Source organism: Syngnathus scovelli, chromosome 13, assembly GCF_024217435.2.
Source record: "Syngnathus scovelli strain Florida chromosome 13, RoL_Ssco_1.2, whole genome shotgun sequence".
Classification (NCBI taxonomy): domain Eukaryota; kingdom Metazoa; phylum Chordata; class Actinopteri; order Syngnathiformes; family Syngnathidae; genus Syngnathus; species Syngnathus scovelli.
In genome coordinates, this window is record NC_090859.1 from 13,442,037 (window position 1) to 13,461,999 (window position 19,963).

Below are 19,963 nucleotides of genomic sequence, written 5' to 3' on the forward strand. Positions count from 1 at the left end.
GGGGGTGAAAAAAAAAGATTTGTTGCTGAGTCCCTTCTTGCGAATTGATGCAAATTTGAAGCAAAACAGGAAGAGGAAAACCAAATATTCATTTATGACTTTTCTGACTGATCTCTATGTTCTTTCTTTTTATTTATTATTCTGTAGCTGTAGAGTGGCTGCCTTGAAATTGCTACCTCACCCCACAATTTACCGTGCTAAATTTAATGTCATCATTTAGCTTATAGTTTAACATCCTCTTCCGAGGGCGTTTCTGGTGAAGGGCTTCAGAGCGGCAACTGTTATTCGCCGGGGAGCGGAAGCCCCATGAATAATGCATGCTATCTGCTGTGAGGCATACAGCTCTGTCTGCGATGCCACTTCGCATGCCACTGATGGCGAGTGAGTTATGGAGATCATGGTGAGCGGCAACAAATCTGACTGTCACACAAAAGGAACGAAGGGGTGTAGAGGCGCTACTAAGCGCAGGCATATATCAAATGTCAAAAAGGAAATGTTGAGGAGGATGTCTCACTCAAATGCCACAGGATCAAAAGACACTGCATGGAATCTAGTAGGAGTAGAATATAACAAGTGCACTGCCCCCGCCCCTCCCCAAGTAATGTTCAGATGCCAGGCTTGACTTTTTCAAAACTTTTTTTCCCTACATTTTATCCTATCACTTGTAGGGAACATAAAATAAATGTTTATTAGTGTTGTCAAAAAAAATTGGTAGGTAAAACCCCGCAACTCCCCTTAAGAAAAAAAAATCCTAGCTCCGGCCGGAATATAGAGATACAATTGTGGGATATTTCGAGCACAGTGAACATGGGGAGGGATCAATAACCACGTGTCCGGCTTTACATTCCTCAAGAAGCTATTGCAGCTCACAGCGGGTGCGGCTGTGGACAAGAATAGTTGAGCAGAGATCAATGTTCTTCCTCTCTAAATTAATAAGGCTAATGCTAATGCCACAGCTTCAGCACTGGTGATCCCATGGCGGGGGTGTGCACACATTCGCAAAGCTGAAAAACTTCAATTATGGACATGGAACAGGATATGGCTAAGTCATATTTTATTTGATCAATTGATATTGTTTGAGTTGATATTTTCATTTATAAAACGCACAGTTGAAAGTGAACAAAAAACATACAGCCGCTTATTAATCGTCAACAGCGAGGAAAGCAGAAATTTACAATACAAAATGAGTGAGGGTTTTTTTTTTTTTTTTTTGTATGGGAAGGGTTGGCGGTGCATTGAAGGGCTTGTCACAACTCACTTTACCGAACCTTGAGATGAAAACACGAGCACACAAGGAGCAAAATGGATGTCGCGAGGCGTGAGAGTAGAATGGATGTGTTAGGGGAAAGAATAAGAAGTCATTTGATGTGAAAAGGTTTATCTCAACAGGATGGGTTTGAGTCAACACCCTTGCTGGGAGAGTCACAAAAACACGCACAGTTGCACATATACTGGGAAAAACAACGGCAAAAAAAAGTTGATCCACAACAGAGTACGATTTTACGCACAGTTAGTGGGGAACTGAAACTGTGCTGAGGGAAAATGAAAACAATTTAGTCGGTCGGGTAACAAGTTTAGAAGAAATGACAAAAGAAAGCATGTTGAGATTTTCTCATTTTGTGTCCACACAAATCAATAGCAATAAGTTATCATCAATACTGTTTGGGAAAAAAAAAAGGTTGGAGGACAAACAATTATTTCTACTTTACACACATCACATGTAATGATGATAGGTGAGGGGGCGGAGCCACAGCGAGGGGGTGGAGCCAGCAACAAAAGCAGTGCATTTGGTGTTTAAGGTTAAAAACGGCAGGAGAAAAAAATGCCTCAAAGTACATCGTTATTAACATTATACGCTTAGAAAAGTACATTTCATTCATGACATGTTTTTCTTTTTTCCACTACTTTTACTTTTGATTGCATGTTCTGTCCATTCAATCAAAGCATTGAAAATGAAACGTACAAAAAATAAAATAAATTACAAACGCACAACAAGATAAGTCATTAGCTTGGGATAGTCTTAGCACTGGCTAATTTTCTCTTTTTTTTTTTTTCTGACCGCCTGATCATCTGAAACAACAGGTGCAAGATAAAAAAAAAAAAAAATCAGATCCCGTGAGGCACATAGACACCATCTGAGCCTTGAATCTTTTCATGTAGAGTCTTGCCCAATGACATAACGCTTCATATGGAATCCAAATCCGCTTTACTGTCACTGTCAGCGAAAACGTCCAAACTCATCTGTGAGAGCTTATTCATCGGTTTTAAAGCAAAACTTGCATATGTACAGTCTCCATCTTGGAATCCAACCACGTTGTCCTCATAGAGACAATAAGCAAAAGTGGTTATTAGGCCGTCAGTACAGAAAACGATTATTGGAAATATCATCTTTGATTCTTGTGACTTTCCAGAAAGTGAAAAAAAAGGGTTCCTTCTTCTATTCTCTACACAATGCCCTCTGATTGTATTTGTTGGATTGGTATGTTGTTCCCCAGCGGCGGTTCCTTCTAATGGATAGTAGGCAGCTCGCCCAGCCACGCACCAGGTAGTGGGCGTCGACATGTATACTCATTCTGCAAAGAAAAGATGACGTTAGAAACATCTAGTAGTGGCTCAAAGGAATAAGATGTCAAAGTGTTCAAGTCATTTCAGTGATGGGTGGTTTGAAAGTAATAGCAGGCATGATTGGTAAAACACCAAGTGTCAAGACAGAGATATTTGACGCTGCATTTGGTTGGACCTGTACAATTGTCCAAAAGATTTTTTTCTCCTGTTCTGTGCAAGCTTTTTGTATTCCTGTAACAAATACATTCGATGTTTTGTAGACTTTGCTTTTGAGAGCTCTCTATGCTTGGTAATTGGACATCTTTTCATAAGATGCGAGTTTGGACCAAGAAAGTCAATATTCATTTAGTCTTCTAAATACGGGCAGATTTCAGCGAGTTTTTTCATTTTCAGTTTCTTCCCTGTGCTGCTTACACACAGGTGTCAAAGTCGAGGTGGCCCGTGAAGACAAATTGTGCATCAAATTCATGTCAATTCCAAAATTTACTTTTAATAGATATTGTTAGCAATTTTTATTACCATTCATTTTTTTTCAATCATTTTTAAATATTTGATTTCAATATTTAATTTTTAAATATTTGAACAGTTTTTATTAGTTATTCATCAGTTTGTTGTGTAGCCTATACTAAATATACAATATGAGACGTTCATACATTTATTTAGGTTGACAATTTTAATGGCCCTTTGAAGCAAACTATGATGCGGCCCGCGACAAAAATAAATTTGACACCCCAGCTCATACGTAATACAAAATGCATACATGCTGCTTCCTTCCGTGCAGATACCATAAGTTCAACTCACTGCTGGTCTTGAGCTTTGATAAAAAATTGATATCTTACATCAGGAACGGCCAAAGTGCCAAACATATCCGAGTAACCCGCTGACAAATATCACTTTTTTGCCACTACTGTACTCAGTTGCTCCAGACACAGAATTGAAGAAATATAAACGACGTCGGTTATGAGCGAGGAAGAAAATTAGCCACTTAGTAAGCATCCCCGCGCGACGCAATCAAAAATAGACGTCTTGCTTTGCAACTGGTAATGAATCAATTAGTAGCAAAGCAGCTGCCTTCCTATTCGCCTTGTTTTCACTTCCTCCACTGTGCATTTGTTTTGCTTACAGTACATCATTACCAAGCTTGTATTTATAATCTCAAATTGAGCTGTCAAAAGCCAATGAAAATATTTTTCCATTACCCTCTTCAATTTTAATGATCTTTGCATGACAACGTATAGTAACTATTCATATTATTGCCCCGCCCCCTTTCTGCTGCTTTGAATTACATCATCGATAAGGACATGGAAGCCTGCCCGTTTGATATTATAGTTTTCCTATCCGTCACGAGTGATTAGCTTGACTTTGGCTATCTTTGCATAAGTCGACGATGAATTTCACTCAACTTTAGAGTTGAGCTTCCAAGCTGGCAAGATCCCAAAAGAAACTCCACAAGCCGGATTGGCTTGAAGCTTTTAGTGACACCGATACAAGGTGACAGCTGGTTGGCCATTGATACCGTTGATGATCTCCGTAATCATGTTCTCGGGTCATGTCAGGGATATTTTGCCTCCGAGCACAGCGAGGCATTTAAAAACTGTAATGTCCCGAGACAAGCCAATAGCTGACATCATACATAGATCAAAAAAATGAGTCTCTAGGAGATTCTAGTGACCGCCTCGTACTTCCTTTCATATAATATTCTTCCGCGAGTGTAGCAACACAATGTAGCGACACTTCCAATTCTCTCGCGGCGTGCCAAACGGGAAATAAGAATGTTTGAGCGGGGCTAGCCTGCAAGTCTATAACTTTTGTATTTTGTTGGAAGCAGCTAGTGGAGTCGAATGATTTCTAACAATATTCATATTATTCATATCAGCTCATATTATTTATTCATTCAATTTAAAATGCTCAAGTTTGAGTCTAAATAGAAGATGAAACTTATGAAACTAGATCAACAATGTGCACGAAAATGGTCAAATCTAAAGTTATATGCCAAATATTTTAAGATTATGTTGCGTAATCTCAACTACTTTGAGATAGACATCCTAATCAGGTTTTATCGGAAGCACAGGGAGCCAATTGGTTCAAGTGTTTGAAAGTGAGACCAAAACCAGAACAAAAAATAAGTCCTAAGATCTTACACAATCATTTAAATAGACACAAAGGCAAAAAAGAGAGCCATCTTTAATCTTCAAAAGACTTGTGTTTACAGCTAATTCTTTTTCAAACCTTCCTTTATCTTTGGGCCAAATATCTGATGAGACTGAAATTAATGAGCCGGGGCGACTGAAATGAGCGTAATATCGTTATCATGCACAAATGAGATGTCATTCCCACTGGTCAATATTAAAATGCATAAGAATTCCAAGTTATGACATTTATCGTGAGATTTCGTCATCTGGCAAATCGATCCTTTCACAACAAAAAAACATTTAGCCTGAAAATAAAAGACGACCAATACATTTTAGAATCCTCATTATGTTGTGTTTCCAAGAAAATAATTATCCTTGGTTTATTTTCCCCCTATCTTTGATAATTGCAAAATTAACCACGGCCATTTTTCTTCTAATGAAAAGCAAACGTGCATTAGCGGTACACACAAGTGGTGTGCAGGCACGGTCAAAATAAATCATTCAGGCCAGATGAAGGATGAATATTACATTCAAAACAGCACTGGAGATAATTAATCTATGGCTGTGCGTTAGTTGACGTGCGGAAACCAACGTTGATCCAACATGGCGAGCAAAGACTAGTAAAATGAGTGTCCTAATTTCTCATATCGTGCCTTATTTATCTCTATTAAAATGAGTTATTTATTAAAATAAGCATTGAGACTCTTTAAAAAAAAAAAAAAACATCCAAGTGCTTAATCAGTATTTGCATATTGGCTGTTGCGAAAGATTAAAACAGGGAACAGCGTTAATCTCCTTGCATACAAACAAAAGACGGCAGCGCTAAGCTTCTTCGTTTTTTTTTCTGAGGAAACCCAATAAATTTACAAGGAAAAAAAAACAGAGAAGCTTGTATCAGCATTTGATGGATGGTACACAGCGAGTTGCTTTTTCACGGGAGTGCTCGCTGTCAGACACGCAAGCACTCAACCTTCTGATTAATAAAGACCTAGATGCATTTAACATTCTATTATGATTCAGTAAACAAGGCCGCATGGGCGGAATGAAAGAATAAATGAAATTGTCTTTTTGACAACGTTGTTTGTTCTCTGAATGAGAGAATGCTAATGATGATAGCACTCTCGCTAATTATATAGCTTCAAATTGTGTTTTGAGTGAAAAAATCTAGCCGAACTAAAAAGTGGCTATTAGAGTGACGGATTAATGAAGTAACATTTTTATTGTGAGCACAACCCAGCATGTCTCGAAAACTATTCAACAATGACGACCGGCCGTTCGGGAATCTCCCGACATTCCCGATGACCACGATAATTAATCTACAAAAAATAAAACATCCGTCGCTATCCGCAGAGATGTAGCAAGTTCACATGAATTAATAATAACCTGTATAAATACTTGAATATGCAAACGACAGGTATATACCGAAGTGCATTTTCACGTCCGTGTCGTATTGAATGGAACATCATAAAAAACTCAACAGTGAGCAACGATTTGTATGTACACCGCTCTGAGATTTCCCGAAGGAGATCATATCCGACAGACTTTGGAGCCAGCACATCTTGGGGGAGGTGTCGTTGTGTGTGCGCTTATTTACACAACGCGGGTGAATATGTGCATGTTTCAGCTGCACTTTGGCGTGTGATTTATGGCGGTTGTGATTTATCCAGGTGATGGATGAGCGCGTTAAGAGCTACGGCCATGCCAACGCTCTCTAAGTCTTTGTCGCCGTATATTGTGTGGTAGCGCGTAAAACAAGTCAATGCAATATTAAATTATCCTCACAGGGTAAAACAAAGATGAAATACAGAGCAATTGCCGGTCAATCACGATCCATTCCAAGATGCTGGTTGAGCTCTTTTGGAACACCTGCTAATTTGTTTGGGGGAAAAAAGTAGACTAGATTTTAGACTATCTAAGAGCAGGTTTAAATTGTGGCGCAGTCTGGTTAGTTTTGCAATCCAGCATTCCATTTTTGTAAACTGCTTAACCTGTTCAGGATAGTAAAGGAACGATCCCAGCTGGCTCGGAGCTAAATTCAGACTGGCACCAGTCAGCGACAGATCATCATGGCATTGAGAGCTTTCACGCTCGCGTTCAATGAGTGGGAACTGAAATGCAAATCAGGCGAGTGAAACCATGACATGGTCAGTGACTTTCTATCAACACGGCATTGTTCCAAATGATCAAACATATGCTTGATAAGTCTCATTTTACGGTAGAGTTGGTGCATTCAAAATCGGAGTCGACTTTTTGCTATAAAAAGATGAGGTCATCTGCAAAAATGAATCGATCGTCGCGTATCCGCAATGCCGAAACATTCGTAAACTCCTCCTGTTTCCAATTAACCCCCCACCTGTCTCTTTCCTACTGTGGGATCTCAACCAGACAATTTGTGTTTACTGACCGCACATCTGGCTGCTTTACTTTTGGGATTTCATTTCCAAATGCAAGCCAAGCGTACAAAAGTTGCTCTAACAATTTCATACAGAGCAGAGCACAGAAGACGATCATTCACCATTTTTAATTTCGACCATCCAATTAAGCTCCGGGCTTTTAGTATCTACCTCGACTCGAATGTGATGAAGAGTTACTTGTACGCATGTTAGTCGTGACTCACTCCGGCTGTGATGTAAGTGGACTCACACTTAAGCAAATATGACGGCAGTGGCAAAATATGGAGCGTTCCAGTGTTATGATAGTGAGAAATGATTGCTCCAAGCTATGCGGATGACAAAGCAAAAGTGGCTCAGTTAGTGTGCTTGTAGGTATTTTTTTTTCCCTGTTGACAATGACCTCACAATATTCACATAGACCTTACTATGAAAATGATTTTGCATTGGTATGATTACTATTCTCATCATTTGAATAGCTGATGTACTTCAAATTCCTATTAAGAGTCCAGTCATGCATTCCCCCCGTGTGTGACAGTCTAATCCAAAAGGTAAGTCACAACTCAATGTTCAATTTTCACCATTTTAATCCCTAGTTGATACGAGACACATTTCTGAAGGCAAATTATTGCCTTGGAACGATTCGACGTTTCATCACTCGCGTCATTTGGCTTCTGTCTAATTCCTGACATTTGTCATCATCATTTTTCAGAGCTTTATGAACGACATGTAAATGCCATGATATGACAAAGTGTGTAGGCAGGGGGGCAAATTATATTTTGCCCGCCCTCAAATCTGAAAACATGCTGACCTTTTCGCTAAAAGGCCATTTTGAATAATCAATTTATCGTAATGTGGTTCACTCGGATTCATCGTTAGCAACAATTAAGCCGACATGTTCGTATCAACGATCCATCTTGAATCATCTGAGGTTTCCATCTCCAATTTTTGCGGTCTCGAATACACCAATGAGTCACGAGCCTTTTGTGTTGACAGTTGTACGCTTCATTAATTTCTCAAGCCAATATTTAAACAAGTCTTTCTCGCGTAATGGCCGATAGGGAAGATTCCGTTCGTATCTTTGTTCGCCGGTGAAAAAAAAAACAATTACGAGGTTAACTTGAACTGTGACTTATTGATTTAATAAAACATGTTGACAAAAAGCCCAATAGCTGCAGGATACCTCGTACCACTGGAACGGCGCTTGACGTTTGCCCGGGGAGACGACAGCGCGAGTCAGGCTTTAATGAAAGTGTCATGCTAAACCTTGGATGAATAACAGGCGGAAAAAAAAGGCATTTAGCTGGAGGAAATTACCAACATACTCTTAGAGTTCAACTTTAAATTGTGTCACTAAACAACCGCGGGAATGTGATGGTCCCGTTATTGAGTTTATACGACACCAGTTAGGGAGTATTAAGAAATAAAAACTTGTTTTATGACAGATTTCTATCTCCTATCGTTCAATCTTGTGAAGAAATTCCATAAATAGCATCCCGGAGCTACATGGTGCTGATGTCGTTTCCCTCTGACTGTTGTTGATTTCACGCAGGCACTATTCTGTCCTCATTTAAAATCAGTCGGCCTTTTTTCTCTCACCGGGCAACGCAACTAGAAAGCAAACGATGAATGCGAGCTCCAAAGAGGGAACAATAGAAACAGGATTTTGTGAAAACATCAGGCCCCGTAGGAGGATTGTTACATTTTATTTAGATCCAGCCATCCGTTTTGTATTCTGCTTGTCCTCATTGGGGTCACGGTGTGAGCTGAGGGCTAAATCAGCTGCCTTTTTTTTTTTTTTTTCTGCGACATCATAGGTGTAAAATACAACCCACCGCCGGAGTTTTATTTGTGTCGCAACCCCCGTGTGGCAACAAATGAGCAAATAAATGTATCGCCGCGTTAATTTATTAGCACCGTAAACGTGTTGGCAGTGTCATTTTCTACCACGGGAATATTCTTCTGCATGAAGGTGGGTGGCTTTGATCTAAAGATGGAGAACACAATTCTACCCCACAGCTGGCGGCAAGAGCAACATGGGGGTACGTAGAAAGGATTCTAAAATTCAATTTAGCCCAGTAGCGGGGGTGGGTGGCTCCTTTGTGCAACAGAGCTGCTTCCCCTCATATACTTATAAACACTTTCAAAGGGGAAACACATTTGAATTCCAGATGCTACCAATAATACTCTCGTTTGGAGTGTGACAATACTTCTGCACGTGTAATCCTGCAGCCTTGGGTGAAAAAAGCAACGATTACAGCATAGCCTTGCATGCATCATTGTTCGGCTCATCCTGCACTTATTTTGAGAATGACCTAGCAATCGAGAGAAGAGGGCATGAAATTGCCTCCCGGTTATAAAGAGGTTGTGGTGATGAGTCTCGGAAAATCCTTATCAAATGCTTTGTCGCTCAAACAGCTGCTCACACCACCACGTGCGTGCATCTGTTGGCGAGGAAAAAAAAAATAAATACAGCGAGTACTTTTGTTGATTCTGAACCATGGAGTCGAACGGAGCGACTTAATATTGCTTGAACTTAGGAACAGAGGTTTTGAACTGGGATTTGGCAATTAGAGGAAAATTAAAGGATAAAATTTGAAAGTAAGTATAGTTTACGGCAGTCGCATGACTGTTTCCACCTCAGCTCCTAATCCTTCTTTAAAAGTGACTCTGTACAGAGGACGGGGAGCGGAAAATGAAAGTGTTGCTTTAAATGGCTTGTGGAGGGATGCCTGTCAAGTGGAACGGGTCTAGTGGGGAAATTAGCCAGAAAACATGCCAAGCGAGCGATGCGGCTGGCTGTGTGGCATCGTTGCCGCCTCAAAGGGGAAGAGGCTACACTCGCAGGATGGCAAACACAAAGAATGCTTAATTAAATGACCGCAGAGACAAATGTGTTATTTTCCATCCCTGACAATTCAAAGCCGCAATGTTAGCAACCCTTGCGTTGAATTATTTTAAACTGCCATATGCTATTACATCACAAAAGTTTCTTTAATTCTTTGGAAACTTCTTTACATTTCTCTGTGTGGTGTCCCACAGGGCTCAACTTTAAGGCATCTATAAATTTCAACCCAATAAAACCCATGATTTTTCCCCTCAGAAAAAATATTCAGTTTTATACTGTGTGAAAATCAAATCATTTCCTTCAGTCTCAAAGAAAATTGCAAAAGTGTTGTTAAAACAAAAATATATTGCCCAAAATTGTGAGTCATGCAACACTGGTGCAGTATAATTTCTTCTAGTGTTAGTGTCCAATTATTCAGTTCCCTTACATCCAAATACTTTTTTTTAATTTTACCTCTGTGAGCTCAGTAAATTAAAACAATTATGCTTTTTTTAAATTATTTCTAAGGCCCACATAATCCTCTAAAACCTCTACATCGGTTCATTTAAAAACAATCTTAAAATGCTGATCTTAAGGCGAACTCCTGAATAATTGGAGGCATTAAGTGATGTTGCAAGTCAAAATGTGAGTCAAGGTTAGTTAATTAGTCATTTTAGAGGGTATACTTGCTCATATATTTACCTTTCTGATGAGGCTTTGTATTTTGAATTTGATTTCTACTTTTAGGCTGATGCGATGGATCATACCTCACACTCCCTGGAGCTAGACATTGTGCAAGTGCAGGAGCCAGTTCCGTTGCCAAGCACTTCCAATGCCTCCGGAGTGGCAGCAGGGTTGTAGCTCATGTAATATTCTTGCAGCTGGGTGCTTAGGTCCTGCTCCGGCTCGGGACTTTTTTTGCGACATTTTCTCCCCACCATGGATCGCTGGTGGAGCAATCTGGTTGCGCCCGGGTAGCGGCGCCACAAGACGTAGACGATGGTCAAAATCAGAGACATGCTGAAGAAGAGTGCCACACTGCCTACCACGACTTTATGCAGAGTCATATGTTCTATCTCTGGGGGTAGAACGTGAGTGGGTCGACTACGTGCCACCGAGTCTCTTGGATCTTTACTCATGTGCCCGGGGAACGTAGGACGAGGAATAGGTTGCGGTCGGAATGGTGGGTGCGGATCGTAGGTTGGTGATATGAGTGGAGAACCGCTAGTGGGGGCAAAGGTCGGCTCGTTGGTGGCTTCGGAAAAAAGCTCCGACATCGGCGAGGGCGTCTCGGTCAGAACGTAATCGGTTTCCTCGCAAATGGCGTGGTTCCTTGTGGCTTCCATAATCTTTTCTCCTTGGAGATACTTTGGGCTGCTGCATATCATAGTGGTGTCTTTTGTGCCACGAAAATTTCTCAACCAAGCCACCAGCGGACATATGCCAGTGGTACAATCCCATATGTTGCCAGCGAGACTGATGGAGGTCAGCGAGATCCACGCCGACACCGCCTCTTGAGATACGTTGGACAGTTTGTTGGATTCCAAGTTGAGAACTTGAAGGTTGGGCAAGCAGTGGAACACGGCCGGATCCAGGATCTGTATTTCATTTCCAGACAGGTCGAGTTTCTGCAGCGTATACCACGTCCAGGGAAGTCCCTGATTGACCACCTTGATTCGATTCCACTGCAGGTATAACGATCTCAGATTGGCGAGACGAGGAAAGAGAAAAAAGTTGATCCGGGTGAACTGGTTATGCTCAAGATGCAACTCCATCAGCTTTTGTAACCCTAAAAAGGTGGTGCGTGTGAGAGCCTTGATTCGATTGTAGCCCAAATCCAGAAACTCCAAACTTCGGCACTCGAGGAACGCTCGTATGGGGATGTTGGAGAGACCGTTTGAGCGGAGGTGTAGGTTTTGCAACTTCCGCAAACCATGGAATTGTCCCGGTTGCAGGATTTCCAACTTGTTGTACGACAGGTCTAAACTACGAAGATTAGGAATTCCGTGGAATGTGGAATTGTGCAGCGACGTGATCTTATTCGAGCTCATAATGAGTTCTTTTAGTCTCCGAACTCCCTGGAATGCCCGACTGTCGACCGCTGAAATCTGATTGTGATCCAGGTATATCCAGAGAAGCTGACCCAAGTGAGCAAACTGATACGGTAACAGAGTGTGCAGCTCATTATAGCGCATGGAGAGACCCTGGCATCCGACGGAAATATTTTCTGGGACATCCAAGAAAGCAGACGAATCGCAATTAACCGTCTTCCCTTCGCACCGACAACTATTCGGGCAGGTGCGTTCGACGAAGCTGAACAATAAGGGAACTCGCAAAAGGAGAAGGAGTGGAAAGAGGAGGTGCGTCACTCGTCCATCGTTCAACATCGGACCTGGAAGAGAAGACCATACATTTTACAATTTTAATTTGTCACAACATATCGTTTGATAAGTATTGTCTGACACATAATAGTAACGTTGAATACCTGCAACAAAGTTCAAACGCCGTCCACGGATAAATTTAGCACCGCCGACCCCATTAACACGGGCTATACGGTACGACTCTTAATTCCCATTAAGGGAGGGGGGGTGACAGATGTTAGCCGCGTATTATACAGTGGTTATTTATGGATGAATTATCATATATGCTCCAAACGGATTAAATAGTCTTACTAAGCCCTTGTACAGTTTGTCTCTTAATTTCTTTTGAGAAGCACATGACACACAAATGTAAAGTATAATTAAGAAGAGTGGTAAAACATGTACATGATGCGAGGTGACGGTGAGTAAATGAGAGTAGGGACAATGTGCCATGTGGAAATATGTTCTATTAATAAATCTCTTGGCTCTTCCAAGCCATAAATGCAGCGCAGCTTCCATCTTATCCATTAGCTGCTCTGTCAAGTGGTTAAGAGTTCAATGCACCGGACCGATTCATTAGTTGTATTAAAATGATTCCAATTCTCATTGGAGCAGTTAAAATGGACTTGGTAAGCTCAAAGAAAGGATGAACAGATTTTGATGTCCTAAAACATTAGATGAGATGATATGCATGAGAGCTATGGCGGTCAGCCATTTTCATATTGATGTTGCTGCTTGGCTGAATATCTAATTAGCGCACATTGATTCCGTATGGATTCCTGCATAGACAAAAGATTAAGAAGCAAGTGTTTATCAGGTCCCCAAGTGAGGCGTGGAGAGATTTGAACTCTCGTCTAGTTTGATTAACCTCAGATTCAATGCTGCCGTTGGATTTTTTATTTTTTTTTGGAGTGACTTGTTGGTAGTTATACAGTTTAAAAATTTGATCTCTGTGGGGATGCTCATGAAAACTGGAAGAAAAAAAAACATGGTGTAAAAAGTTGAAAAAGACTAAATAGTATAGCTGGTGACCAAAGAGATTTAATCTAATCGGATAGATGAACATCTGATTATTGTATCTCGTGTTTTTTCTTTCTTTATCAAAGCTTGACCAATTGAAGCCGGAGGCGCCTAAGTTTTTTTTTTTTATAAAATAACTCTTGCCAACTGTTAATGCCTTTGCGTTTAAAGCAACTGTAATGTCTGTAATAGAGTTTGCCGTCTAATTTATAGTTTATTGACCCGTTAACCTTTACGTTATAAAAGCAATTTCGGACAGCCAAAAAGCGAACAAGCAACGCCTCATTACTCGTAGATTGCTGAAGTCGACGTACAACTGTATTTACTGATATGCAAATGCACCACCCAGCAAAATTCCCAGAAGCTCTTGAAACTCACTTTTCATGTCACCTAAGGTTATGAATTTTTTTTTTTTAATCTGCCAAGAATGCGACGACTTTCCAGCCGAAGGGTACGGAAGGTTGTGCCAGTCCCCGAAGAGTCAGCTGTCGTGTTGCTTGGCATCACGACGCTTTGATATTTCATTTGAATGCACCAGGCTCTAAGCAGCAATGCAAAGGCTATTAGCCAAAGTGCCCGAGTGGCTTGGCCAACCGTGTGCGGGTCAAATTCCGAAGCACTCGGAACAAATGAGAAGAGAGCCAGAAATGCGACTATATCCACTATTTGGTATTAAATGTTCAACTTATGAATATTATAGTTTGCGTTTCGTTGCAGAAACATTTTGGCACAATCAACTCCGTTATGGAATTGTGCTTTTAGTTGATATGCTGTAAGGAATGCAGAATATGTTAGAGTTGTGCTAGTGTGGAAATTTAAAAAAAAATGACTCCTCCAGTTTCGGGAAAATGAAGCTTCATGAACCAGTTGAAGATTCATTTTGCTATGACTAGATTTTTGAAATTCCCACTGTGCAGAGGAGAGCTGTCATCTTATGGTCATTAGTTTCTCAAATGTGTTCACGCTCACAACGGCGCCAGGTTGCATGCGTCTCCTGTAACATCAACACTTTTGTAGTTGAGAATTATTGGAAAGTTCATCTTCATTTGATCAGAGAAGCTGTTAGTTTGAAAGTGTATGATGTGTGACTGAGCTTAGGCAAGCAGAATTTGAGATGGGCACTTTAGTATTGTGATTTACGACATAACTGACCATGCGCACTTAGATTTAGGGCACATAAAATAAAAAGCACTCCCGGGACTTAAAAGTATGTGACATATTATAAGTCATGGGGACCATCTTATTCCATGGTGATTCACTGGACACACTAGCATTACAATATTGAATTTTTTTTTTTTTTTTACATGACTAACAGCTATTATTTCAGGAGCAATTAAATAAAATTTGCAAGTCAGACGTAACTTTAAAAGTGGAGGATTTATGATAAAAGCTTTTTTCGGGGGTGGGCTGTGCATGGTAACCAATGAAGACGAGTGAAATCTTTCAATACACGATTTTATAACGTATGAGACTGAGAAAAGGCATTAGAATTCCATGTGATTAACAATCGAGTTTGTAAGCTCACTTCTGCTGAAGAGGCTTAGTGAGGGATGTTTTAACCAAGGACTCATGAGCGTATTGACCTCCTAAAGTATAAGAGTAGATAAATGAAGGTCTGTGCTTCAACTGCTCGTTGACTCTTTCATCAGAAAAGAAAGACTTGAATAATTAACACTCCAAAAGCCCTATTGCCACCTGTATGACATTTCTACTGCAGATCGGTGTGAAGATAAAGATTAGCACAACTCTAAATTCTCAAATTGATGAAGTGTCTTTAACATACATCAAATTCCCGCGGCTGCGTGAGTTTAACATGTTTATTGATTGCAGCGTTTATCATGGTCATTAAGGCCTCTTGATTCTTATTGACCAGTTCATCTGGGTAAATTTTTGGTTTAAAAAAAAAAGAGAAAAATAAATAATAATAAAAAAAACTTAATTAAATTAATTAAATTAATTAAATTAAACAAATTAAATAAATTAAATAAATAGACGAATATAATCCATGGAGGCGGCCATAATTGTTTTATCCAACATGATGAGCGACGGGGTGTTGGCACTAAAGCGAACATATATGCAGCGGAACACGCCTAGCGTCACGTATAGCTATGCTAACAATATTAACATTCATAGTTTTCCCGAGGGTGGCTGGTCTGCAATTTATCAAAACAAACTCACATTTTCAGCTGTTCTTATCTTCCCCGTCAGTCAAACGGTTGAAAGAATCTTCCGAAAGAGCCAAATGATAACTCGATATCACATTCTTGCTGACTGGGGCAGGGGAATAATATAGCATGGTGATTGGATTTTCTTATTATTGTTTTGGTTTTGGCAGGCTAAGCACTGCTGCCCGATGTATTTAGACGTGAGTGCCGCACATGCACAAGTTTTTGGCGTGGTGGCAGATTATTTCAGTGGACTGCAGGGTTCAAAATATCTTCCTAATAATCCGAATGTTATCTTCTTTTGAAAATTGGACTAATATCAGACATCACGATGAGTCGTGGAGTGTAAATTTAGGATACCCCAACCAACAATTTGCTGTGTATGGCTTTCGAATGTTTTGTGTTATTTTAAATTGATGTTGCAATTTACTTGCACGCCATAGCTGACTTTTAAAGGGCAAGTAGCTCAATTTAGTTGATTTCATTTTGATAACTCTGATTTGCTCCTATTTTTTTTTCTCTGTCTACACTATTTTGTAGTTGCTGAGGTCTTTTGTTGTTGTTCTTGTTGCATAATAGAGGCAAACATCTCCTCCGGGTTATCCCACCAAGTATGAAGCACACACTGAGGATAGAATGAAAAAGCATATCCAACAATTTCACGATGCGGAGAGTGCCTGGGCTCAGCAAATAAAATGCGGCAAGAGTTTATTAGCTGATGACTGAGAAAGCCTGCAGACTTTACTGTGACTCTTCTTGTCATTTAACGACTTTGAAAATATTCGCATCTTCCTGATCTTGGAAATATCAACAGCTTCTGACATTATAGAGCGTATTTCATGTCTCGTTTATAATTGAAGTCTCGTGAAATATAGTTCTTGGCGAACGATGCGTCGGCTTGGCAATATGTATTCAAATGCGCCCAATCAAAATGGAAAGGAGACCGTACGGTATTCTGCTACAACAACAAGATCCAAATCTAGTTTGGAGCGGAGACAACTGTATCTGCTTGTCACGCACATGGAGTCATTAGTTCCGTGCCATTGTTTCTCTCCCCCCGTCACGCTGGAATTTCTGACGTTTGGTTATATTTCTTCTGTGTCTCGCCTGCAGCCTTCCCTTGGACTCGAGTAAATTAAAATGAGACTTTGTCAGAGATGCTGACTCACGCAAAAATCACAACTTGGTGAAATAGCCAGATACTGCAATGATTTTTAAGTTTGAATCATTTAGCGCTTTTGTTTTAGTAGAATGACTAGGGCCACATTTTTAACTGAGAAATTCTGGCAGGGATCAGATTTTCCTCTTTGTGTCTTCTCCGGCCATGATTAATGCAAAGCTTGATTCACAATGGTGCGCTCAGTGCCAGGAATCACTAATCAAACCCATTTTGCCGTTTTACAGCGTTTCACCCCATTCCATTGTCTCCTACTTTCACCAAGATACTCATATTGACCGTTTGCGAAGAACCTCGCTCCGAGCTCATTTCCTGGGAGGTTCCGTTTGGTGGAAATCTTCTATCATGTCCTCGATTTTTATCCTTGAATCAATCCGCGGCGTCATCTTGATGTCCACACCGTATTAGTAGATTGTCAACATAATTTGTCAAGGACCCAACATAGTCCAAACCGTGCCTTTCTGCTCTAAGTCCTCAATCTCCGCCCGTATCTTCCTGCTAGCGTAGCATTGGTATTCCACAGCTTGTTTCCTCCCGGCTATCGTGATCATTTTCAAGAGGTCACAGATCGGAATTTTACCTCTCTGCTACTGCTTCACCTCTCGTCCCTCTTCTGGTTGATGTGTTTGGTTTTACTCCTGGATGGTTTAATTACCTGGGCCAAGGAGGTCATGTTTCCAATGCCGTTGGTTAGTTTGAAGTCCTCTAACTTACTATCGACGGTTCTTCATACTTTAAATGGGTCTTGTGACTTAACATTTTTGGTTTGGTGATGAAATGCCCATGAGTAATTGAATCCAGCCAAGCCCACACTAGTGATTAATAAATTGGTCCAAATTCCATTTTCCAAGTACACTTATGAACGCAGCAAGTATTTTCACTTAGTAAAGTGCATGCTGTGATTTGGGGAGGAATAAGTATTTTCATTGCTTTGTTAAAAGCGACAAGCACTCATACAGGAGCAATTTTTTATTCATCCAATGCTGTCAATCGACTTTGGCAAGGTGATTAAGCAATTTGTGTATGTGTGCTATCTCCGAGACGTTCTAAATCATTTGTGGCTTTCAGGATGATTTGAAAATAATAAAATGGAACATAATGGACCGAAAATAATCGCTATTATCTTTAAACCTGGTATGTTCCATCAAAATATTTTCTTTGCCAAATAATTACTCCTCCTCTGAGGACCGATTACAATCTGATAAAGAATTTCCATTATGGGATGAATTGACTTTTTATTGTCACACATCATTATATTAAAAAAAAACAAAAATTATGTTTAAATTGTGTTTGTTAAACAGTTCTGCTGCTATTGGAGGCTAGACAGCATGCATAAAATAACAGAAATTTCACTACTGCGGCTGTAGATGGCCATCAAGAGACACATATGAGGCAGAAATTCAAATCCAAGCACCAACCTAATGCAGTCAAGCTAAATCACATTTTTGGAAATTGGCACTGCTGGATTTTCATGAATTGTTCAAGTGACACAATTCCGACATGCTCTTCCCGGATGGCACAGTTGGGTAATGACTTGTGGTAGGATACAATTTTGGTGGGTGAACTTGAGTTGACGCTCTACTTTGTCAAAGAACATAATTGTTGGTGTGAATTAGTTATACTGCTTATTAAAACACCATTTTTATGCATGCATGTGTGGGCAGCGTGGAAGGCCCACTGCTTGGGTCACGTCGACTCACAACATGTGATGCAATATAATGAGATCCAGCAAATGTGCCTCCACAAAAAAATAATCATGCACAATTTTGACTGACTGTGCCAAGTGATATTGCGCAATCAGGTGACCAAAATATTTGTTAATTCGACTGTAATTAGGACAGAAACCAGCCTTTGCATGTTATGTTTTATTAAGTCATAAATACTAATATGTTGCTTATAGTTTGTGCCAATTATGTGTATGGTTGAAAATAAAAAAAAAATGGCAAATGGAACAAGTTTCATAAAGAGACAAATGGAGCTATTTGCATACATGTCATCCCACCTTGTGTGTGTGTGAGCAGACATGGAAAATGATCCCCCTCACTGCACCAGAGGAAAAAAAAATATTTTGCATCCCAAACTCAGCGGTGTATTTTAACCAGCCTATCCCACACATTAAAAATAAAGATTGATTGGAAGCCGCAGAAGGCAAGGGAAGTGTGGGTTTGTGGCTCCTGAGCTGTACCTTCTGAGCACTAAAATGGAGGAGGCGTGTGGGATCAGATTGGAGGAGCTGTTTGAGGGGGGGGGGGGGGGGGGGGGCAGCAGAAGTTAGAGGAATGACTCAAATCCGCCACAGCTTGCAATGCTGTGGAAAAGTGCAGACTGCTCCCCTGCGTATACATTTAATAAACCTCATCGTGCAATTCTCATTTTGCGAGTCCACTGCGCAATTACACTTCAACGCGCGCCTTTGTCATCTCCACTAAATGTGACAATCATCTCCCGTCCTTGATGCGACAGGATCACGATATGTAAATGCACTTGACTAAATTTGGTACGTTTAAATACTCACCCATGTTGTCTCATCCGCGCGTCCGCTCCGTTCCTTAATACAGTCGTGCGATTCTTCAGCACCGATCACGACTTCCCTTAGTCTCCCTGGTCCAATCCAGACCCCCCAAAAAACTGGCGGAACCCCCTCAAGCAAGCGGTGATTCACCTTGGATCATTCCTAAAAAAATAAATAAATCTTCCGGTGGTTCACGCGTTCAAAGTTTGTTCCAATGCGCACTGGCGCTGCGTAACTCTCCGCGCATCACAGAAAATGTGTCATCAAAACTCAAATTGCGAATATATCTTCGGATTTGAAGCATGATTTTAAAAGGTGCACGGATGAAAAATAACAGCACGTTTTAAAAGTGTCCAAAGTCAGAGAAGAGCACGGTTGTGGCGCAGAGACGGGCGCAGCCTCCTCGCCAAGCAGGTGCTCCATGCAAGCGCACGTCAGCAATGTGCTGGATTTGCAGGGGCGCGTGCTCTGCCTCCCCAGATGCGTGCGCGCGCGCGCGCTCCCCATGCGTGGGGTACGCGTGCGCCAAGGAGGACGCAAGACTCCACTCAATGCATTGTTGAACAGCTGTAGGCGCCTTCTGGTCAAATATGAGATTTGTTGTTTGTTCAATCATCAATTTGCTCCCTGAATCGGGATTGTATTAAGGGGGTGGGGGTGGGGGGGCATGAAGATTGGAATTATTACGGGGTGAGTGGGCGCAGCTTCATCCACTCTCACGTTGCATAATTACTGCAGCTGAAAGTGGTAAATGTAGTGCTTTGCAAGAACAGATGCTGTTGTCTTCCAAGATATTTGATATAATCAAGTGAAAC

The 19,963-nt window shown here is 40.8% G+C and overlaps 1 protein-coding gene across 2 annotated transcripts; it reads right to left on the bottom strand.

Annotated features, from left to right (window-relative positions):
- Positions 1-1,037: 1,037 nt before the first annotated feature.
- Positions 1,038-19,745, bottom strand: lrrtm4l1 (leucine rich repeat transmembrane neuronal 4 like 1). Of its 2 annotated transcripts, none has more exons than XR_007485376.2 (3): positions 19,152-19,745; positions 10,617-12,306; positions 1,038-2,573 (listed from the first exon to the last, which is right to left on the bottom strand). XR_007485376.2 is itself a non-coding variant. In XM_049738106.1 (3 exons), exons 1-3 carry the CDS (start codon positions 19,153-19,155, stop codon positions 2,508-2,510), a joined length of 1,695 nt encoding a protein of 564 aa, XP_049594063.1. In that variant the 5' UTR covers positions 19,156-19,744; the 3' UTR covers positions 1,038-2,507. The 2 variants fall into 2 exon arrangements, 1 of the variants encoding a protein (XP_049594063.1); XM_049738106.1 differs by having other exon boundaries at positions 10,682-12,306; positions 19,152-19,744.
- Between the last annotated feature and the right edge of the window lie 218 nt (positions 19,746-19,963).

Coding starts and splice junctions, on each gene's coding strand:
- lrrtm4l1 (XM_049738106.1), bottom strand. Junction 2,574..10,681: donor CTAGCTCCAGGGAGTGTGAG/GTATGATCCATC, acceptor TTTTCTTTGCAG/AATGAGTATACATGTCGACG.